This window comes from Alligator mississippiensis, chromosome 1, assembly GCF_030867095.1.
Source record: "Alligator mississippiensis isolate rAllMis1 chromosome 1, rAllMis1, whole genome shotgun sequence".
Taxonomy (NCBI): Eukaryota; Metazoa; Chordata; order Crocodylia; family Alligatoridae; genus Alligator; species Alligator mississippiensis.
The window spans coordinates 292,696,374-292,720,162 of NC_081824.1; the positions used below are offsets into that span (position 1 = coordinate 292,696,374).

Consider the following 23,789-nt stretch of genomic DNA (forward strand, 5'->3'; position numbering starts at 1 on the left):
AAATATCTCAGTTTTTTTGAGAGAATCTTTTGATGTCATTCTCTGCCAAAGTTTGTGTGCGTGTGTGTGTGAGTTTGTGGGTATGTGCACACGTGTGGTGGGTTGTTTCTTTTTGGTTAGAATTTATTGATAGAAGAAAGGAAATAGTAAGGGGTTTTAAGAAAACACAATCGGCTTCAGTTCACCCTTTTGTGTGCTTCCATTTCTATTCTTGCCTGGACTATTATCCATGTCACAGAAAGGCCCGCATGATACTTCTGATGTGAGTCATGTAAGTGTATTGTACCTGACTATTTGTAAAGAATTTCCCTCAAGGTAATAGAGAAGAGTGGAGAGCCATCACTGGATCTCTGTATGAGCACCCAGTGAAGGATGCTTTCAAGTTTAAAACATACAGCTTTATTATTATATTTTTATCCTCGGATAAAGGAAGTATTTCCTTCTAGGGAATGGGCTGCCTGGAAAAGTTCTGAAAATGTTTGCAGTCACTGATCTCTAGCTTTTTTGAGGAAATCTTTGGTTTTTGCAGTGTAACAAAGCAAAAATACTCAGCTGTTAATTCAGTATATTGTATGTTCTGTGCCCTTAAATGTCTTTGTTTTGAAAATAAAAATTAACCTTGTTACGTGATATTTTAAAGCAAACAAACTTGTGTGCAATGTTTTAAAAATTTCTTGTTTTTTGGGGGTTTTTTTTGTAAAAAAAGTTTGTATATAATTACATGGTTTAATGTGCTTTAATTGGCCTAAGGTAAAGAGTAGTCCTAGAATGTAAAACTATGTCATTAGGATTTCTGATTTCACTGTGAGATCTCTAAACTTTTGTTTGCAAAATGGTTTGTTTTGTTTACAAACATTCTCCCCTTCTCCCCTTTTTCCTTCATGATAATTTGGTTTAGAAGACATTTGTTTTACTTTCATTCTAATACAAAATTCATGATATAGTGACATCTGGTGACAATTTTTTAGCACTATCAGTTTCACTATGTAAAGTCAGACACTTTGAGCAAAGATGGTGATAATGTTATATGACAATTTTGTGTCTATGAATACACGTTTTTAAATGAGGTGGTTATTTAAAAATAGTTGCTGTGCAAAATGTTAGTAGTCTTCTTCAAGAAGAAAGCAAATTCTTTTTTAATATCACTAGAGAAGTCTTTTCATTCATCTTATTTTTAAAGCACGGTGTCAAAGTGATGCTGCTTTTTACCTTGTATCTTTTGATATAATGTTTTTTTAGCTATCTGTGAAGTGCTTTTTGTTTTTGTTCTTGTTCTCTGTTTTTTCTTGCTACTGCATCTTCTGTGATTTTTATATGAAATACCAGTTAATGAACTGCCTTTTAAAAATATTCAACTGAAATACATTTCAGACCAAAACCAAATGATATCGTACAGCATTTCAATTTAAATCTTGCTTTTTTTCCCCCCCACCCTGTATTATATGAAAATGAACCAAATGGGCACACAGATCAGATAAATCTAATTGGGTCCAGGTCTCTTGGCCAAGTGTTATTTAAGGGTCTATTAAGATCTTGTAAAACAGTATACTTTTAAGAATTCTTGTAGTAGGAATATAGATTAGGAATGAAATTAATATATCTTAATAAAACTAATATAGCTTAATTCTACTTGTAAGTTGTTACTGTCCTTTACAACAAGCTTTTTGTCATAGAATTGATGTATGATAAATTAATTTTGGTCTAGTGTATAGAGTATTATATTGCTATAAAAACTTTGAAGTAAAATCTGATGCAAAACTCTCATAAATAACATTGCTGGCCCTGTGTATACTGTTCTTTGTATACTGTATGAATATTACTTTTGCCTACTGCATTAGTCTTCAAACTAAAGCTCTTATTCAAGAGTATTTGGATACTTCAGACTTTCTTGCAGTTTACATTCCTTTACCATGGCATTTTTGTCCTGTCTAGAAGTATTGTATGAAAATGTTCAGAAGCTCTGTACAAAGTTTCAATAAAAATAGAAAAAAAACCCAAGCAAACAGATATATTCTGAAATATTTTGATAACTCTATATAGTGAAATATTGTGTGTGTGCACGCGTATGTGCCCATTACTTGTAATAAACACTTAAGTTTATTACCTTTCAGTGCTCTCTATTAAAATGTGACCCCTTCCTGGGGTGGAATATGGTGTCTGATTACCATTTAGTTTAAGAAATGGCAAAACACCTCTGTCCGTTTAAAGTGGGTAAGAGGAACTTAATCAGCAGAAGATAGGCTTGGGATTTGGCTGGAAATGGTCTGAGACGACTATCAGTGACCAAAAACTGATAGTTTTGACCACTTAAAAACTTAAAAAAATTTTAAAAAAAGTTGGTTTGGTTTAAAAACTTAGCATATTTACTTGATTGTAAGACCAGGTTTCTTTTCCCTATTTAGGAGGCAGAAGAGGAAGCAGGGGCAAGCTCCTTGACTTCCTCACCTGTCCTCCACCCCCCCTGGGCTGCTGCCCAGGCCAGCTATCCCTAACATTTTGATTCTTGCAGTGGCAAGAAATCATCTGCAGATAAGTATGAAGGAGAAGGATAGAGAGGGAAAAGGCAAGTGAGCCCATGATGAGAAGGGAAGAATAAGACCAAAGGACGTGCAGTTAAAGATTTTGAAATACATCAAAAACACGTTTCAGTGTAATATGGTACCTCCCAGTTGTTGGGACAAGCCAGGAATGCTGATCATGTGGGTTTGATTTGATATAGCATGAACTTTTTCCTCATAAAACTATATGGCCAGAAGGGACCATAGGAGTCATCTAGTCCAGCCAGCTGGATGGAGGCAAGTTTTATTTTGGCCAAAACCAATCCTAGAAGGTAATTTGTCCTGGACTCTTCTTAAAAACCTCCAGTGCAGCAGATTCTACAATTTCCCTAGGCTGTTGGTTAAAAAACTAGGTGCCCAGACATTTAGAATTTTTTTTCTTGAGATTTAACATGAATCTTTTTTTGTGCAAGTTAAAGCTGTTGCTTCTTGTCCTGACCACTGCAGCTGGGGATAACAGTTGTTTGCCCTTCTCTTTGACTATTCAGATTCTTAAATTGTTGGTCTTGTCCCTTCATCTTTATTTATCCAGGCTACACCTCACCTTGTTTCTTCATGAAGCTTGCTTTTCAGAATCCTTATCTTTGTTTCTCTGCTCCTATAGATCCTTAGTTTGTCCTCATCCTTCTTAGGATGTAGTACACAAAATTGATCATTGTATTCTAGCTGAAGCGTAACCGGTGCTAAATAGAGCAATTCTAATTTTATGTTTTTTGGATCTGTTGCATTTTGAATGTTTTTAATGTAACCCACCATGACATGTGGTCTCTTCACACTCATGGGGAAACTTAACTACAGTACAGTTGCATCATACGTTCATTTAACTTGCGCAAATTCAACTATATGCGGGGTGGGAGGGGGGCAGGGCTTGAGTTGGCGGCAGGAGGTTTTGGTAGCGTGGTGGTGGCCAGGTGGCACACAGCCATCCCCACCACCACCTTGCGCTGTGCCGCTGCCGCAGGCCGCACGGCTCCGTGGCAGTGGCAGCGGGAGGTTTTGGAGGCAGTCACCGCTAGTCAAATCGCTGTCAGGTAATATGCGATTTGACTATACATGATTTTTGCCTTACGCGCTGAATTCAGAACCTAACCCCTGCGTAAGATGCGACATGCCTGTATTGTGCTTCCCTCCCAGCAGTGCACAAACAATCCAGCAGACTGCTTGGAGTGTGTGTGGGATAATAGATAGTAGATAGGTCAACTGGGGGATGCTCTTTTTAATACAAATATTAGACGGGCCATGTAGGGGGGTGCTGTTCTCCATAACAGGGAGGAATTGGTTGAAAATATAAAGTTGGAAGGTAACTTGGGTGCCAGTGAGCATGAAATAAATGCTCAAGATCCAGAGGAGAGGAAGGAAGGAGTACAGCAGAATAAAGACACCAGACTTCAGAAAAGTAGATTTAACAGGCTTGGAAAACTGAGAGGCAGGATCTCCTGGCAGTCTGAGAGGAAAGGAGTTCATGAAAGCAGGCTGTACTTTAGGGAGGGTGTAGTTCAGGGGTGGGCAAAATGTGGGTTGTGGGCCGAATCTGGCCTACCAGGCAACTTCATATGTCCTGTAGGCAGGTGCCTACCAATTCCCTGTATCCAGCCTGGCCCTGGGTTGACCTTGCTTGCATGGGGCTGAGGCCCATTCAGTCCTGCAGGGGCAGCACATGCTGTGCTCCCATCCTCACCTGCAGGACAGTCCTGACCTCAGCCCTGCAGGTAGGGAAGTGGTGGCGGGCAGGGGAAGTGGTGGCGGGCAGGGGAAGTGGTGGTAGAGGGAGGAGAAGGGAGGGGGAGTGGTAAGCATGCAGCAAGGTAGGGAAATGGCAGGGGAAGGGCAACAGCAGCAGCAGGCAGGGCTGGGGAAGTGGTGGTGACGGGGTAGGAGGGGCGCTAGCGGCAGTGGGCAGGTGGACAGCTGGGGTGAGTAGTGGTGGTGGCAGTGAATGGGAGACGAGTAGCAGCTGGGTGGGAGTGTAGGGACTGCGCTGGTATCCCAGGGCCAATGGGGAACCAGGGTGGGGTGGCAGGGGTGTAGGGTTCACCTGACTCCATTGTGTGGGGCTTGCATGCAGTTCCTGGGTTCTCCGCTCAAGCTACCCGCCTTGGGGGAGCCCTATGCAATGGAGCTGGCTGCCCAGCCCTGCTCACTGCTATATACAGGTGATGGGGAAGGGTGGGGAGCTTCGTCCTATGGAGGCAGGCCTGCTCCACCCCTCTCCCTGCCATCTCGTCTGAGCCGCATGACCTGTATCGCTGTTTTCATCGCATGGGGCTCCCCCCTGGTGCTGCAGGACCCTGTGAGCCCTGTGCGATGGAGCCGGCGGCCTGGCCATTCACAGTCCTGGGACTCGCAAGGACTGCATGTTGCAGTTCTTGCAACATGCAAGGGGGGCTCTGCCTGCTGCTGCTGCAATGTGGGGGAGGGAGGGTGTTTGTAGAGGGGACCTCACACACCCATACACCCCACGATCCACATACACCCACAGCCCCCCAGAAACCCCATACCCATCCACAAACCTGCCATACCCATTCACACACTCCCCCACATACATATACCCACCCATGCACTGGTGCTCCCCCCTCTACCTTCCCCACAATATACAAGAGTAAGACTTTTTATTTTGAGCGATTATGCAGTCAACTCTATATACACAATGCAAACACAAATCAGGACAAAAATATATTTTTAAATAAAATTAAAATATGTTAGTGTAGACATTATAATTTTTTAGTATACGACTCGGGTTTTTTCCTGCTTCCAAAATGGCAAACCCTTCCCACAAGGAGCACTTCTGGGAGTAAGGGGTGGGACTTCTGGTGGCAAAGATCAAGGGTTAGGGACAGGATGTCTGGATGTCCAGTCCCAAGATGGTGACCAGGGGGTGGGGCACATGTCAAGGGGTGGGGCTACCCTTGCAGCCCTCAACAGCTCACTGAAACGCATTGAGCGCTGTGTTGTGTGTCCTCCCCCGAGCCCAAGTTAGTTGTCCACCCCTCCTGTAGTTGTTCAGGAGGAAGCTACCCTGATGTGATTGGAAAAATGTGAAGTGCAACAGGAGACTGACCTGGCTAGATAGCAATTTCTTCAATCAGCTGAAACTCAAAGAAATACTACAAGTGGAAACTTGGTCACATTACTAGGGAAGAGTATAAGTGTCACATAAGCATGCAGGGAGAAAATTAGGAGAGCCAAGGCACTATTTGAGGTGCAACAGGCAAGGGACACGAGATTGAAAAATAGGATTCTCCAACTGTCGAAAGAGGAAGCCCAGAGAAAGCGCTGGTCCCTTTTGGAATGCAGAAGGCAATCTCATTAGGGACGATGCAGAGACAGCTGAAGTGCTTAATTCCCTCTTTTTTTTTTTTTTTTAATCTCGGCCTTTACAATCTGGCAGCTGCCTCTACTGGTAAGTGTAGTTAGCAGCAAAGATCGGGAAGGAGGCAAACTGCCTAGAAGAGTGGAAGAGCAGGTTAGGGATTAGAACAGGGGTGGGCAGTGTGGCCCATGGGCTGGTTTGTGCCTGTGGTGGCCTTCATTTGCCAGCCCCTCTATCTGTTGTTGTGGCCAGTTTCCATGCAGACCCCAGGAGCAGGGGTGCTGTGATAGTGGGGGGCCAGAGTTTCCATGGAGATCAGCCGCATCAGTGCTATCAGGGTGTGTAGCTGAGCGGGGAGCTGCTCTGGGGCTTGGATCTTGAGGTGGTGATTCACTGCCTGCACGCTCCGGGCAAGGGCGTGCAGGCAGCAGATCACAACTTTGCCCCAGCTCTGGACCACGCTGTTACCACTGCAAGATCCCAGCCCTGGCCCTGAAGCAGCTCACTGCCCAGCCTCACGCTGTACCCAGTGCTGCTGGGGCCCATCTCCATGGAAACCCTGGCTCCATCCACGCTGTCACTCCGCTGCTGCTCCTGGTGTCTCCGTGGAAACTGGCTGTGGCAAGGTGGGCAGGGGCTGCTGGGAAATGGATTCTGGCTGCTGGCTGGATCCCCATTTTGCCCACCCTGGATTAGAAGTTAGATGTTTTCAAGTGGGCAGGGCCAGATGGTTTGCATGCTAGGGTACTGAAGGAATTGCCTAAGGTAACTTTAGAGCCATTGGCTATCCTCTGAGAATTCATGGAGGTCAGGTGAGGTCCTGGATGATTGGAAAAGGGCAACTTATAGTGACCATCTTTAAAGAAGACAGGAAGGAGGATCCAGGGAATTGCAGACCGGTCAGCATGGCCTTGGTACTTGGCAAGATAAAAGAGTAGGCCATCAGGGAATCTATTTTGAAGCACCTAGAGGAGAACATGGTGACCAGGAACAGCCAGCATGGATTCACCAAGAGCAAGTCATGTGTGACTAACCTGATTTCCTTCTATGATAAGGTGACTGGCTGTGTGGATGGGAGCAGAGCAGTGGATGTGATATACCTTGACTTTAGTAAGGGTTTTAACACTGTCTCTCATCATATTCTCATTAACAAGCTAAGGAGATGCAGACTGTAATATGAGTACTGTAACACTGAATACATAACTGGTTAGATCATTTTACTCATCTAATAGTTATCAGTGACTCAATGTCTAGTTGGGTGGAGGTATCAAGTGGAGTTCCCCAGGGTATGTCCTGGGTCTGGTATTGTTTAATATCTTCATTAATGATTTGGATGATGGGTCTGACTGCACACTTAGCAAATTTGTGGATGACACCAATTTGGCTGGAGTTCCAAATGCTCTTGAGGGCAGCGCTAGGATCCAGAACGACCTGGATAGGTTGGAAAATAGTCTGCAGTTAATCACACGAGATTCAGCACTTGAGTTGGTATAATTGTATACGCAGATAAAGACTGGAGAATGATTGGCTAGGCTGCAGTACTGCACAGAAGGACCTTTGGGCTACAGCGGACCATAGGCTGAATATGAGCTAACAGTAAGGGGAGGGACTTCTGGTCCCTCTTTTTTGCTCTTGTTGTAAAAAGCCATCAGTATACTGGGTTGTATTAATAGGAGTTAGTTAACTGCAAATCAAGGGAAGTGATTCTTCTGCTCTGCTTATGTGTGGTGAAGCCTCATCTGAAGTACTATTGCCAGTTTTAGGCCCCACACTTCAAGAAGGATGTAGGCAGATTTTTGGAGATCACCAAAAATGATTAGAGGTCTGGGAAGCGTGACTTCTGAGGGAAGGCTGAAAAAAAGAGCTAGGGTTGTTTAGTTCAGAGAAGAGAAGATTGAGCAGGGCTTAATAGTCTTCAAGTACCAGAAAGGGCAATTTATAGAGTGGATGGAAATGGTGGTGATTTGGGACAGGACTAGGAGCAATGGCCTCAAGTTGCAGCAGAGGAGATTTAGGCTGGAGATTAGGAGGAACTTTCTGACTGAGGGTGGTTAAGCAGGCTACCTAGAGAAGCAGAATCTCCATCTTGCGATGTTTTCAAAAGCAGGTTGAACAGAGTTGGCTGGTTTGGTTTAGTCAAGGACAATGCTGTCTTGAGCAGAGAGCTGGATTTTGCGATTCCAACCAACATGACATTTGCCTTTTGCAACAGCATCATATATTTAGTTTGTGATTCATCATAAACCCAAGATCTTTCTTGGCCTGTTGCTTACCTCCCCTCTATTACACACGCACCTTGTTTTTATTTCCTTCATGAAGTACAGGGTGTCCATCCTTAATGAATTTTGTTTTATTTTTCATAGCCTTGTTCTTCAATTTATTGTTTTGGATTTTGTCTCTCGCCTCTGGGCTAGGGACAGACATTACACACAAACTGTTTTAAGTGATCAGAAACTGGTTTAAACCTGTAACAGAACAAATGTTCAGTGCACATAAACCAGTTCGCAAAAAACCTGGTTAAATGTAGTATCAGACTTAACTGACTTGGCTCAAACTGGTTTATGCAATGTCTGTCCGAGACCCCTTTGCTGGTTTAAATTAAATCAGACTTCCCCAGCTTCACAGCATGCTCTCTGGGCTGGGCGGGGCTCTCTGCTCCACAGCAGGGCTGGCCCCTCCCCTCTGCTCCCTGGCTGCATTCTCTGCAGGCATCTGCCTGGCTTCTGCTCCCCTCCTCCCCCCACTCTCTGCTAAACAGCCATTCCCCATCCCTCACAGACACCTCAGCATTAGCTAGCAGACCATGTGCTGGCTACCTCCAAGCTGTGGCACACAGGACAAAGGCAGAATCAACAGATAGCTGGTAATGCCCCTCTGTTTTCTTAATGGGGTGATAAACACCAACTTTCTTAATCGGGTGATAAACATTCCCTGCTGGGCTGTTCAGGACTGGGGGGACCCCTCCCTAATCATAGCGTCCTGCCAGGGCCTGGCCATGCCTCCCTCAGCTCCACACTGTGCAATGGAGGGAGGGCTGTTCTAATGCCCCCCCCGCTTCTAGCCTGAGGCACTGCAGGCATGTGCCTGCATTTCTGGGATGTCTGTCTGGTTACAAAATTGATTTAGCCTAACCAGGTTAGACTAATCTGTAAAGATTGAATCAATTCAGGCTAAGTCTTTTGAATGTCTGTCTCTAGCCCTGAAGTGCTTGCTGTACCACTCACTTGTTTCATGTGTAAATTTGGTGAGAATGTTTTAATCTAAATGAGGGGTTGGCAACCTTTATGGATGTCAGGGTGCAGTTTGGGAGCAGGCCACTGCCAGAGGCTCTTGCTGCCATCCCAGAACTCTACTTTCTCATGTATGACCCTGTGGTTTCTGCTTAGCATCGCCAGCAATTGCTGTAGATTTCCATGGCCAGTGGCCATGCTGAGGAGCAAATTTGGCAGCGAGGGTAGAGAGCAAGCAAGGTGGGCTGGGGAATCATCATGGGCTATTCAGACAAAAGGTGTGGAGCATGGCACAGGAATGTGCTGTGATAAATGGCTTCTGAAAAATGGAGCTTGAACTGTAATTCCATTTATGATGGAAGTTCTGTTTGCAGTTTCAGTTTAAATAACATATTGATTGGATCAGTAGTTGAAAGAAACTCAAGTTCTTGACCCTACAACTAAATACTTCGTCTATGTTTTCTTTTCTCTTACGATTCTTTGGGAGCTTGTGAAGTCCTTTTTAGCCATTTCACCTCTTGCTGTATTCATTTTTTCTTTCTTCTCATGAGCTTTATTTAGCCAGCCAACTGGCTAGAAAGCTGAGCAATGTAATAAAGTCATTCACCTTGGCTTTTATTCCAAATGAAAAGGTGCTGTTTCTTGCCTGGGAAGAGTAATGATTATACAGGTGGATGCATGCTGTTAACTCTCTCTCTTCTTCCCCCCCCACCCGAAATGCAAAGTCAGTTTAAAACAGAGATTATATAGTAATTTCAACTAGTAGACAGTGACTTGCCCTGCTGTAAGATGTTAGCGTGCCAGGGGTACATGGTGGGGGTGCTGTGAGGGGCCCAATCCTTGTTTTGGCAGCACAGCCTCAGCCCCTTCCCTGTCGTGCGCTCCAACTGTGCCAAGCAAAATGTCTTTGTGTACCATGCTCTGGCACCTGTGCCAGGGTTTAGCCTACCCATTATAGAGGCTTTATTGGAAGCTGCTGTAGAAAATGCTGCTGGGATGGTCAGAAACCAGGGTCTCTTGCTACAGAACTAAGGTCAGATATGCCATACGGTTCACTGGTCCTCACTGGAAATCAGTGGCTGACAGACATGTCCGATGGCCTCTCTTGGGTTATTGGCTTCTGGGTAGTTGAGTAATTAGCTGTGCCATTTCAGTGTTTTCCACACACCTTGAATTCTTCCTGCTAATTCTTGTTGTGCTTGCCTGTCTTTGTTGGAGTTCTGCATGACTGATAGAGCATACTGTGGACTTCCCTTCCGTGCTGGTAATATTTAAGATCTTCTTAAATAGGCACGCTGTTGGAATCATGCTGAGCTGCTTGTTGGAACAAGTGGCTCCTGTTCTTAGAGTAAATATTGACCCAAAAGTACTCTATTCCCTTTTTAGACCCTTATGGAGTGACCTAGGTAAGTATATGCATCTAATAGGGGTGCAGTGATAGAGATATTTGGGGCAGATGCAGATAGCTGATTTTTAAGGAGGCATATCAGCCGATACCAGTTTGATTTCCAATACTAGCCCAGCAGCTTGAAGAGCAGTGTCCAGTTGGTAAGTCTGTTGTGGTGGAAGGGAAGGGGTGTAGATTGAGGCCTCTGCGGTGATGGAGGGAGTGGGGTTGGGGCTGGGGTAGGCGCTGCCCAGCTGGAGCGGGACAGGGCGTGGGATGAAGCAGCAGCTTGTCTGGGGGGTGCAGGGAGGGGTGGCAGCTCCTGGTGTTGCACAGACCCTGGGAGGGCATGTGGGGTATGTGCTCCTGGATCTGCACAGGGCAGGGTGGGCTGTGGCAGCGGGCTGGGGCAGTGCCGGGCTCTTCCTGGGAGGGCTGGGCTGCACTCGGGGGACGTGGCTATGATGCTGGGAGGGGCAGCCCCCCCTCCCATAGTCACTGTAGTTCCCCCCAATCCCCTCTCCCAGTGCTGCCACCCACCATGCCCTGAGTGCAGCCCAGCCCAGCGCAGCCCCTGCCAGGAAGAGCCCAGCTTCTGGGAAGAGCAGCTGTAGCCCGCCCTGCCCTGTGCTGATTTGCGTGGCATGTGCCTTCCATGCTGTCCTGGGGTACGCGGAGCAATGGGTACCACTCTCCCTCATGCCCCCCGGACCAGCTGCGGCTCCAGCCCACCCCACCCTCAGCGCAGGCGGCCTTGATCTGCCTACCCTCCTCTTCCACCACAGCAGATTTACCAGCTACGCACAGCTCTCCAAGCTGCCGCCTATGCTCTTCGCCACCTGCATGCTGCGATGTAGCTGCACGCATGCACGAGCCATTTATTGGCCACATTATTGGCCACGTCAGGCCGATTTCTGATATTGCAATTTTCTTTAAATCGGTGCTGATTTGATATCAGCTCAATGTATTGGTGCACCTCTAGCATCTAAAGGCTTTCTGCTCACTTAAATGACTTCTGTTTAATGCACAAAAGGGTCAATAAGAGGAGAAAGAAGGGGGAAGTTAAGAATGAGGTTGAACTGCTTTTGCAGTTGTATTTTATCTGTGGCATCTCAGGCCACGTATTACTTCTGGGCATATAGTAGAGCTTTTCAGTAATCTGTTTTTAAGTGACTTCATTATTAGTGAAAATGGTTCCAAATATTTATAATGACCACACTATTCAGTGCGTGGCTGACTTGAGGATTTTGAGCAGAGAAGAAAATAGGGAGTCCTAGATATTAGGGTGGTGTGAAACTTTGGTAGCTGATTTGATGCGGAGGAGATTTGGCTCGATTCGACGTCCGAATCTCCAAATCTGAATCGAGTTGGGAGACCCATTAATTAATCTCTCTGGATTGAATTGGAAGCCTTCGAATCGATTTTGGAGAGATTCAGATTCAACCATAGACTGTACAGGCAGGCACTAGGTAGTGCCGGCAGGAGTAGTTGGACGAGCCCTGGTTTGAGCCAGCAGCCCCGGGAGAAGTCGTGGCTCGTCTGGCTGCTCCCCTGGCTGCCTCCCCAGCAGGGTGAAGCAGGCAGTGCTGACAGCCCTGGGAGAAGCCACGGCAGCAGGGACAAATGATTGGGCAGCTGGGGGATCAAACCAGGAAGTGGAGGATCAAACCAGGAGCTGGGGGGAAGCCTCTGTTTGTTCTCCCAGTCCCTGATCATTCCCTCAGCTCCCCGATCATTCCCGCCAAACCCGCGCATCTTCTCCTGGGGCTATCAGCTCAAGCCGCAGCTTGTCCGCCTGCTCCCCTGGTGGCTCCCCTGGTGGAGCAAGGCAGGCTGTGCTGGCAGCCCAGGGAGAAGCTGTGGGGGTGGGGGGGAAATGATTGGGGAACTGGGGGATTGAACCGGGAACTGGGAAATCAAACTGGGAGCTGGGTCTCATCTGACTGCTCCCCCATCTGCTCCCGCCAGCAATGCCTGCCTGTATAGTTTATGGCCGAATAAGATTTGGCACCAAATATCTTTGGATTCAGACGAATTGAATCAGGACAGCGATTCGAATCACCAAACTGAATCACTGTCCCTCCGAATCTGAATTCGAAGCGAATACTTTTCTACTTTGCACAGGCCTACTAGATACCCTCCAGTTTAACCAAATATTAGCATATATTGAAAAGTAGGGGCAGGGAATTGCCACCATCCTGTTGCTGCAGAAGGAGAGCACAGTTCCTTGTGATTTAGTCAGCAGATAGGTGTCAACATGAGCTCTTTCAAGGTACAGTTCTCCATATACATTTAGGGACCATCTTGGAGATTTTGTGTTTCACATAGTGAACAGTAGAAATCAGGTAATTTTTCTTATTTGATAAATGGGTTTTGCAGATGAATGCAATTAAAAGGCCTGACTGGCCTCAGGTAGAGTCTACATACATTAGTCTCTGGTCTTTCTAGTACTTTCTGCATTACAACACTGCAGTCTTGGCATTTTGTTTTACTTTCTCTCATCTCATGGCCCAGAAAACTCACTGGCTTGGCAGCAGAGGAACTAACTCGGAGTGGAAAGACTTCTGTAACCATGCAGTGCCATATCTCTTATCCTCAGTTGCTCTGGCCCTGTTGGGGAAATGGGTAACTCCAGTAACCAAAGAAATAGGTTATTGCTCTTTCTTTGAAACTCAATAACCAAAGAAATAAGTTTTTCAAAGGCCATGGTGGTACAGCTCAGTGAGAGGTTTAAGCACGGATGAAAACCCAAGATTTCGTTTGGGGGTGAGATCACAGAGAGAACTTTTCAAAGCCAACAAGTAAGCTGCATATTCAGAGTACTGCCACAAATAGGGAGAGTGCCAAAAAAGGCTTAGTTCAAAAAAAGTTTGAAAATTTTTAGCATCAAATTTTGTGGTTTCAATTGTTTTTAACGTGAGAAACTTTCTCTTAAACTCCACTGTGCTTGGAAATCATTCTGTTGGATGTCACTAAGGTGCTATCTTCTGCTGGCACCTATACAATTGCTGAATGGAACGGATGGTTTTGGAAGCATGAGAGAGGCTGAGTAGTAAACACTCAATTAAAAAACTTTTTTTTTTTTAGGGTTTCTTTCTTTTCTTTTTTGGCATGCATGTTGCATTTTAAAATGTTGAACAGAGGGACTGTCAAAGAAGTCTGAATAGCCAATTAGCCATTTGTCTAAAAACAATCAGTTCAGGTGTCTTTGAATAAGAGCTCTGTTTAAGGTTCTAACATCAGATGTAAGCGAGGGACAGGCAAATTAGACCGGTAGATTTAACACTTATTTTTGTTCATTGACCTGACCAATTGCTTCTGCGATTAATTGTCTGATCACCATGGTAGCTTTTGCAACTCAGCAGGATGTAACAGAGGCAATGGGAGGAAGGTTAGAAAGGCAGCTCCTCTTACTTTCTAAGAATACATTGTTCAGTTTGGCATTTGAACCACTACAGGTGCCTTGCAGTTGACAGTATCTTGTCAGTCTGTTTCATTAGACAGTCTTTTTTTCTGAAACTTTTGTGGCTTGTTTCTATTTTTAACAAATAAGGTAGAGTCTTAATTGTTAATACCAGGTTCTGACTTCAGGTTCAAAACCTTTTGAGTACATCAGCATTTATCTTTTGTGCCTGTTTGCACAAAAGTAGTAGCATTTTTTTTCCTTTTCCTTGAGGCCAGATCTGTGGTATGCATTACATTATGGGTCTCTAACAACTCTGTACCCTGCCTTTAACTTACACACACAACTTAGTCTGTAAAGCTGCTTTACATACTAGGGGTCTGCTTTTGCTTCACTTTTAAAGTCAATGACAGCTTTGTACAGGAGTCAGGTGGAAATGGTTCCCTGAGCAAGGAATGACAGCAACAACAATGTTGAAAAAAGTGAAGGGACAGTATTACTTTATAATCCCTTATAAAGAAAAGCTTTGATATTCGGGCAGACATAGGTTTATGGACGCTATAGTCAAGGCAGTTTAGGTCTGATTCTCTGGTCTAAGCCTCTTTGTGCCATGGTAAGTGCTAGTGAATTTCTGCAAATGGGATGTAGCCCTTTATGGATGTGAAGGGGTATGTTGGGATGGGGCATAGTAAAGCGGAGTTGCTACCATGCTTGATTCTCCACTGGCTTCCTGTTTTCTTTCTTTATACTGTGGCCAAGCATAATTCAAGAGTAGTGGAGAGTGAGAGATTTTTGGACCCTGATGTTATATGTTATAAAGACTACTTCATCTCCAGATTTCTTCTTCTAAAAGACGTGGTTCTGCTGGGGAAATCTGATACCTTAGGGAAGGAAAGGTTATTTGCCAATATATGAATAGAGGCTGCCTCCCCTTTTAGCTCTAATTTTGTACGAAAACTCATCCACTCATCTATTAAGCTAGTTTTTAATCCGCAAGACATAAGGGATTCACTCTTAACAAAATGTGAAATGACTATAGATATAGATATATCAATAAAACTATAGATATATCAATCTCTCTGTCTCTATCTCTCTCTGTAGTGGTCTTTTGTTTTAATTGTGGAGGACCATGGATTTTGGGGTATTTTAAAGATTGGCTTTGGGATTTTTTTATCAGGGATGTTTCAGTTTTCCAATAGGGAACACCAGAATTCCTGCTAGGGAGGCCAGTGGCAGGACCGTGCCTGCTCAGAGCTGGCACCTTGGACCCAGCTGGACGTGGCTGACCTCCTGGCTGATTGTGGCCAGGAGGACATGCTTTGACCGTTCAAAGCAGGCTACCACACTGGGAACATCTGGGCGATAGCTGCCCAGATGGCCGGGCAGGGGGCACACATGGGAGCAGTGCCGCACAAAGGCCAGCTTTGCAGCCACAGCCCACTGGCAGCTGGCCCAGAAGGGCAGATGCCTCTACTGGCTCTGCAGTCCCCATCCAGGTCTGGCAGGTGCATAGCAGGTCCAGCCAGGCAGCAGCCCCCACTGCCAGACTGCTGCAGTGGGTAGAGGGTGCAGGGAACTCTCAGGGCTGCTGCAGCAGTCCAGTTGGCACAAGGGGTAGCGTCCCCAGGTACCAATTGGCTGGGGCCCAGGGGCTCCTGAGAGTGAGTATACCTGAGCTACTTGACAGGGCAGCTTTTTTATACTGCTGGACCCAGGACAGGGTAACTTTTTATATTGCTGGAGGCAGCACAGGTGCTGGCCCCAGGCTCTAGCTCCCCCTGGCTGCAGATCCAGGAGGACCCAGGCAGGGTTATTGTGCCCCAGGTGGCACAATTTGCCCCACAACAAAGTGCATGTCCAGGCACATGTGCTGAGGCAAAAAGCCCTGGCTCAAATTTGCACCGCTTCTAGTTGAGCTGCTGTAAGCAGTGCCCCACGAGTGGAGCCAAGTTCTTTGTAGTGAATAAGAGATGACAGGCAGGAATGGGAGTGAAAAGGACCAGAGTAGCTTAGATAGATCGATGGCACTGGATGGGAGTTGAGGGAGGTGACCTGTAGACAAAGTATTAAGAAAATGTTATTTTTGGTAGCTTTCCAAATGGCTATGAATAGCCTAGATGATTTCCTAGACATTACATAGATTTCATAGACATTAGGGCTGGAAGGGACCTCGGAAGATCATCGAGTCCAGCCCCCTACCCAAAGGGCAGGAAGTCAGCTGGGGTCATAGGATCCCAGCAAGATAAGCAACCAGTTTGCTCCTGAAGGTGTTCAGTGTAGGCGCTTGAACCACCTCTGGTGGCAGGCTGTTCCAGAACTTGGGGGCTCGGACAGTAAAGAAATTCTTCCTTATGTCCAGCCTGAAACGGTCTTGTAGTAGTTTATGACCATTCGACCTAGTCGTCATCCCTTGGGGCACTCTGGTGAACAAATATTCCCCCAGATACTGGTGGTCAGCCCTGATAAACTTATAGGTGGCCATCAGATCACCCCTGAGCCTGCGCTTTTCCAGGCTAAAGAGCCCCAGGGCTCTCAGCCTGTCATCGTAGGGTCTGCTTCCCTGACCTCTGATCACGCGCGTGGCTCTTCTCTGGACTCTCTCAAGCTTCTCCACATCCTTTTTGAATTGTGGAGCCCAAAACTGGATGCAGTACTCCAGCTGCGGCCTCACGAAGGCTGAGTACAAGGGGAGAATGACGTCCTGGGATTTGCTTGAGAAGCATCTATGGATGCAAGCCAGCGTTTTGGTTGCTTTACTAGCCACAGCATCGCACTGCAGGCTCATGTTCATCTTGTGGTCAATGATGACCCCCAAGTCTCTTTCTTCCATAGTGCTAGCCAACATAGCACTGCCGAGCCTATAAGGATGCTGCAGGTTTTTCTTCCCAAGGTGGAGAACGTTGCATTTATCGGCGTTGAACACCATCAGATTCTCGTCCGCCCACTTGCTGAGCCTGTCCAGGTCAGCCTGGATCACCCGCCTGTCTTCTGGCGTGGATGCTTTGCCCCAGAGTTTGGTGTCATCGGCGAACTTGGCCAGTCCGCTTCTGACTCCAGTGTCCACATCATTAATGAAGATGTTGAACAGTATGGGTCCAAGGACAGAGCCTTGGGGGACCCCACTGGTCACCGGACACCATGATGAGTGACTTCCATCAATTACTACCCTCCGGGTCCGACCCCGGAGCCAATTTTCCAGCCAGTGGATCGTGGAGGACCCAAGGTGACAATTGGCCAGTTTCTCCAAGAGGTGATCATGGGAAACCAGATCGAAGGCTTTTTTGAAGTCAAGATATATGATATCAATCTCTTCTCCCTTGTCCAGGTGATGGGTCACCTGGTCGTAGAAGGAAATGAGATTGGTCAAGCAAGACCTACCCGCAACAAACCCGTGCTGGCTATCCCTTAAGATGTTGGCGTCGGCCAGTCCATTAAGGATGGCCTCTTTAATAAACTTTTCTAAGATCTTCCCTGGGATAGAAGTCAGGCTAATGGGCCTATAGTTAGCCGGATCCACTTTGCTCCCTTTCTTGAAGATAGGCACCACATTGGCCTTCTTCCAGTCTTCGGGCACTACACCAGAGCGCCAAGAGTTTTCAAAGATCCGCGCTAGAGGCTGGGCTTTGATGCTCGCCAGCTCCTTGAGTACCCTGGGGTGAAGATTGTCAGGGCCGGCTGACTTGAAGGTATCCAAGATGTTCCTTCACAAAGTCAGCATTAATGGAGGGCAGGGGATCACCCTCACCCGGACTTCCCTGTCCTGTAGCGGGCACGGGCGTCCCATGGGACTGATGAAAGACCGACACAAAGTACCTATTTAATAGGTTGGCTTTATTTCTTGGATGGATTTATTGGTTGGATGATAATTTTAGCTGTGTAGTGACAGGAAAAAGTCATGTCCTAGAGATGTTGTGCAAAAATAATCTGCAAGAGTTAGATATAACTTACATGTGAGGAGCTGGAAAGAGTCTAAGCAGAAGTTAGCACCAAAGTTACAGGCCAGATGGTTATTTTTAAGGAGGGAGTTGTGAAAAAGATCAAATGGAACAAGAGCTCTGTCATGTTGAACTTGAATTCATAGCTTGACACCCATGAGGGGACGGTAGGGGAATAGGCCGAACTTTGTTTAGTCAGAAGGAAACAGACCAGTTTGGAGGAGAGAGAGACAACTGTGTGTAATCCACATGGAGAGAGTAATTTCATTTTGAGTTTTCAAAAGAAATGCATAGAAAACAGGGATAAAGAAAGAGAAAGGGGTCCAAGGACAGATCCTTTTCAGATCCCCCAGAAGAAGCAGGAATGAGGATGAGAAGGATCCTTTGAAGAAAATACTGAAGAAATTATTAGAGAGGTAAGAGGCCAGAGTTGGGGAAAGCCCAGGAAGGACAAGAATTCAAGAAGAGCTACATGACTGTAAGGCAGTTAGCAGAGAGGATTAGGGTGGATAAGTACTGGTTCTGAGCTTTGCCCAGGGAGAGATCATTAGAGATTTTGGTTTCAAGTTGTTGGACTGTGGAGGGTCTGGGATGACACCTGAAAAAGTGTAGTTCTTTAGGGTGATTTTAAGTTGTACATTCAATGAGAATCTTCATTTAGAGAACCTCTCACTCTTAGTTCACTGTAGCAAATCTTACAAGTGTGACAAGGCCTCAGCAAACTTGGATTGTTGTAGGACAGTTGTCTTTTTTATAAGCTGAGGAATATGGAAACATGTTTAAACCAATGTCATCTACAGGTTTTTATTTAAACTGTTATTTAGTTAGCAGAATATAATTTACTAGGTATTTTATGACCTCTTAAACTCTGTTCCACATTTTCAGATTGAGGCTAGACATACCTTTGGCATCTGCTTGGTTTGAGGTATCTATTTAGTCGGTCTAATAAAAGATATCACATCTACCCAAAGAACCTTGCCTGTGTATGTTTTTAGACCAACACAGCTACAACCAACAACCCTGGCTTGAGGAATAATATTTTTCATTGTATTGATTCCTCTGAACTTTGGAAAAGTCTTAGCAAGTTGAAAGTTTCTCCTCTTTCTTGCAAGAATGGTTGTCTTGGGTGCCAGTCATGGTTTTGTAACACCATTTACTGACAGGCTGAAAAAGGACAGGGATTTCTCTGCAATTTATAATTGACTAGACTTCAAATTTTTTGAAAAGGGATTTCCCAGACAGTTTAAACTAAACCCCTTTAGCATGTTGGGGAATGGAAAAGAAAATGCATTGATTTGTGAGAATTTCTTCTCAGTCCAGACTATGTGACTATCTTTATTAGGCAGAAGGCAGGGTAGAGATGCACCTTACAGACTGACTAAACATACTAGTTAGCTTTTAATTTTGGAAACATCCAACAGATAATTTCATGCAAATTTGTAGGTCTACACACCTATAAGGAAAACCAAAAGTTTCAGATTGTCTTAGGTCTGCCAAAGAAACAACAAACCTGTTAAATGTTTTCTAGTCTGTGAATCTATTATGTATTTGGGGGTGTTTTCACACTTCCCAATACCTCTGGTAAAATGGAAGGGATACCCAGAAATTTAGGGTGAATGTGAACTAAGGTGCAAATCATCCTAGTCATGAATGGTAGAGTATGACTGTTGCAGTAAATATTCACTTACTGCTGTTAATATTTCTGATAAATTCCAGAGTCTTCATTATTAACCAAGACTTCGCATCTCTCTTTGAGAGGCGGACGAATAACTTTTGCTCATGATATAACTGAGGGATTGAAGAACAGTTATTACTTCAGACCAAGAAGGAATGACTGGATGATGATGATGTTGGAGCAATTACTTAAATTCATTACTTAAATGCTAACTACTTTAAAACTTGCTAAATATTTTGTAACTTTCTTATTTACAGTTGTTGCCCTCTCATCAAACAAATGAACATGGGCACGTGTTTTGATATGGGATGGTACCTTAAAAGTAGCTTTAAACTTGATTTTTTTTTGTATTGTGTTAGGCATCCAGAAACTTGATATTAACAACATGGTGCTTTGCTGCTCTTCAGTTTAGCTATGGGCATCATATAGTGTGTGATCAACAGCAGGGTTGTGTTAACTGCTGAGAATATTACTGCCTTACTGCCACTTTCAAAACATTCTTTTAATTTTTTTAACTCTCTTTCATAAAGTAATGGTGAAGTGGGGTTGGCGTGATCTAAAACTCCATACCAATCTTGACAAGCAGTTATCAGGAGTAATGTTCTCATTGACCTGACGTTCTTTAGTTGTGTTTGTCTTGGAGAAGTTTGTCTCTGAGGGTACTGAAGGCACTGGCTGACGTCATTGCACAGCCACTGGCGGGAATATTTGAACACTTGTGGCGCACGGGCCAGGTTCCGGAGGACTAGAAAAGGGCCAGTGTGGTCCCCATTTTCCAGAAGGGGAGGAAGGAGGACCCAGGCAACTACAGGCCAGTCAGTCTCACCTCCATCCTAGGCAAAGTCTTTGAAAAAATTATCTAGGCTCACATTTGCGAGAGCTCGGCAGGACAAATTATGCTGAGGGGAAACCAGCACGGGTTAGTAGCAGGTAGATCATGCCTGACTAATCTAGTCTCTATTTATGACCAGGTTACAAAACACCTGGACGCAGGAGTAGGGGTTGACGTCATTTACGTAGACTTCAGGAAGGCCTTTGATATGGTATCCCACCCCATACTGGTGAACAAGTTAAGAGGCTGTGACTTGGATGACTACACAGTCTGGTGGGTGGCGAATTGGCTAGAGGGTCGTACCCAGAGAGTCGTAGTGGATGGGTCGGTATTGACCTGAAAGGGTGTGGGCAGTGGGGTCCCGCAGGGCTCGGTCCTTGGACCGATACTCTTCAATGTCTTCATCAGCGACTTGGACGAGGGAGTGAAGTGTACTCTGTCCAAATTTGCGGTTGACACAAAACTGTGGGGAGAAATGGACACACCGGAGGGCAGGGAACAACTACAAGCAGACCTGGACAGGTTGGACATATGGGAGGAAAACAACAGAATGCAATTCAATAAGGAGAAATGCAAAGTGCTGCACCTAGGGAGGAAAAATGTCCGGCATACCTACTGCCTAGGAAATGACCTGCTTGGAGGCACGGAAGCGGAAAGGGATCTTGGAGTCCTAGTGGACTCCAAGATGAACATGAGTCGGCAGTGTGACGAAGCCATCAGAAAAGCTAATGGCACTTTATCGTGCATCAGCAGATGCATGATGAACAGAACCAAGGGGGTGATACTTCCCCTCTATCGGGCGCTGGTCAGACCACAGTTGGAATACTGCGTGCAGTTTTGGGCGTCGCACTTCAAGAGGGATGTAGATAACCTGGAGAGGGTCCAGAGAAGGGCCACTCGTATGGTTAAGGGCTTGCAGGCCAAGCCCTATGAGGAGAAACTGGGGCACCTGGACCTCTTCAGCCTCCACAAGAGAAGGTTGAGAGGCGACCTTGTAGCTGCCTATAAGTTCATCATGGGGGCACAGAAGGGAATTGGTGAGGCTTTACTCACCAAGGCTCCCCTGGGGGTTACAAGAAATAATGGTCATAAGCTAGCAGAGAGCAGATTTAGACTAGACATTAGGAAGAACTTCTTTACATTTCGAGTGGCCAAGGTCTGGAATGGGCTCCCGAGGGAGGTGGTGCTCTCCCCTACCCTGGGGGTCTTCAAGAGGAGGTTAGATAAGCATCTAGCTGGGGTCATCTAGACCCAGCACTCTTTCCTGCCTATGCAGGGGGTCGGACTCAATGATCTATTGAGGTCCCTTCTGACCCTAGCATCTATGAATCTATAAGTATCAGCACTTGTTAGAAGTAGAATTCAGTTTGTCCTTCTTTAGTTCTTTGTATTGTAAATAAAACCAAAGAATTCAGTTCAAATTACAAACATACATAAAAGTTATGAAATTATGTGGCATGAATTAAAATAATGAAGGGTCATAGGGGTTTTTACGTGCATAATGGAAATGATCAGGTAAGTATGCTTGTTGTTGATCAGTGCTACTTGCAGTCAACCAAAATTGGTGGTGTTCCACTTGCACTCATCTCAGTGTGTTGAGAACATCACAAATTATGAAAAATCATTGTATTGAGAAAATGTTGTAATGAATGCAGGAACTCAATTCAAATGCAAGTTGATCTGCAGAAATGTGAATTGAGCTCTTCGCCTACGCATTGACTTCCTCCAGTTCAAAAAAGGGTCACAAAAATACCAAACAAGACCTGCACTAATCAAGTTAATTGGCCATTCCTGTCTGCCCACCCATGCAATGAAGTTGGGGTTCTAATTTGGCATCACTGAACTCAGTAGTAGTTTGTAGTTGATTTTGGTGGTAAAAAACCAACCATACTACTTCAAAATGTATTTGTCACCTTGCTAAAATATAACGAAGTGTATTTGTGTATGTTCTCTTTTGGCTTGTTGTGTTACTTATCTGCCTACTCTGATACTTAACCTGCTGTTAACTGACTTTCATTAATTTAGACCATATACCTAGTTGTTATTGTACTTCATTTTTCTTTTAAAGCCTGAAACAGCTGCTACACTGAAGCGCACTGTAGAGGCTCTGATGGAGAGAGGAGCAGTTGTGAGGAATTTGGAAAACCTGGGAGAAAGATCATTGCCATATAAAATCACCAAGCACAGTCAACGTCACAGCAGAGGAGGGTATGGTATATTCAAGTGTCTTTAACATTCCTTTAAGAATGCTTTAGCATGTAAAGTTGACTGTTTTATTCTGTCATGTACCTGTTAGGTTAAGTATTTAGTTAATTGGTCACTCGGGTAAGTGTCCTGTAGCTATTAGCATAAAAATTGTGCAGTGCTATATCTTTATCTACTGCATGATTAGCTTTATTGTACATCATAAATCATGTATTACAAAATAATTTTGTTTCAAGGCTATGTTAATGAGCTGTATTCAGAGAGACCTCTTCTTTGATATAGAACATTTTTCCATGTGGATGCTTGGATGCTCCTCACTTGGAGGGGGGAATATATATATTATATTAGCTAGTTTTTAGGGTGTTTGGTAGAAATCTTGTCACATAACCAGAGTCAATTACTAATCGGCAAAACCAGTTCTCCCTCCTCTTCCCCCTCACAATGTCTGAACAAAGTTTTAGCTGCTGTGTGTGTCATGGCAAACATGGGTGTTTTTCTTGATGACTTTTTTTATTAATTATGACTATTGGTATAATCTGAGGAAAGTGTAGTAACAATTTGATTTGATAAACATTCATAAAAAAATGATAGTCTGTATTCTTATATTGAATGTGAGTGTCCTTTATATAGTGCCAATGAAAGCATACCGTAGAGCTTCATTCGTTCTTTCATTGCTCAACTTTGGGTTTTGCTGCTCTTTGAGACCTGCCTCTGAAATGAATGCTGCCTCTCAGCAAGGATTTGAGAAATGTTGCTAGGCAACCAGTACTGCACTGTGGTTGTGTACAATAATCAAAATCACAATTGGATACCCACTTTTCTTATTGCTTTTAACATATGTAAGTTTAATTTGATGGCCAGTCAACATGCAGACTAACCTTTGGCTAGGTTGCGTATTAGCAGTTGTCATATGCTACCAAAGATGCACTTTTCACCTGTGTGACCACTTCTAACTTCTCTCCCCAGGGCTGACTGACAGATTCACTCTCACTTATAAAGACCTTTTTTATTCTCCTCTATGAAGTAGGAGAGGTGATCCCTATCAGTTTTAAAAATTCTTGTAACCTCCATGATGTGCATGTTACTAGCCAAAGCAGTAGTACTTGCCATTGCTTACCTCCATCTTTCCTTCTTGCTGCTTGGAATTATCACTCGTTAACCCATTGCCCACTCCTTCAAATAGGTAGTTGCTCCAGCATGTGGCCCCATTAATTGGCCTCATCAGGGTGAGAGTCTACATTGTCTGTCAGTTGC

General features: G+C 44.9%; 1 protein-coding gene across 1 annotated transcript in view; it reads left to right on the forward strand.

The window, feature by feature from the left end:
- The window catches only part of MRPS6 (mitochondrial ribosomal protein S6), a 56,140-nt gene that overhangs the window by 16,707 nt on the left and 15,644 nt on the right, over nucleotides 1–23,789 (forward strand). The window contains exon 2 of the mRNA XM_014599099.3: nucleotides 22,399–22,538. Coding sequence (XP_014454585.1) covers nucleotides 22,399–22,538 — 140 coding nt within the window. The remainder of the gene's footprint in view (nucleotides 1–22,398; nucleotides 22,539–23,789) is intronic.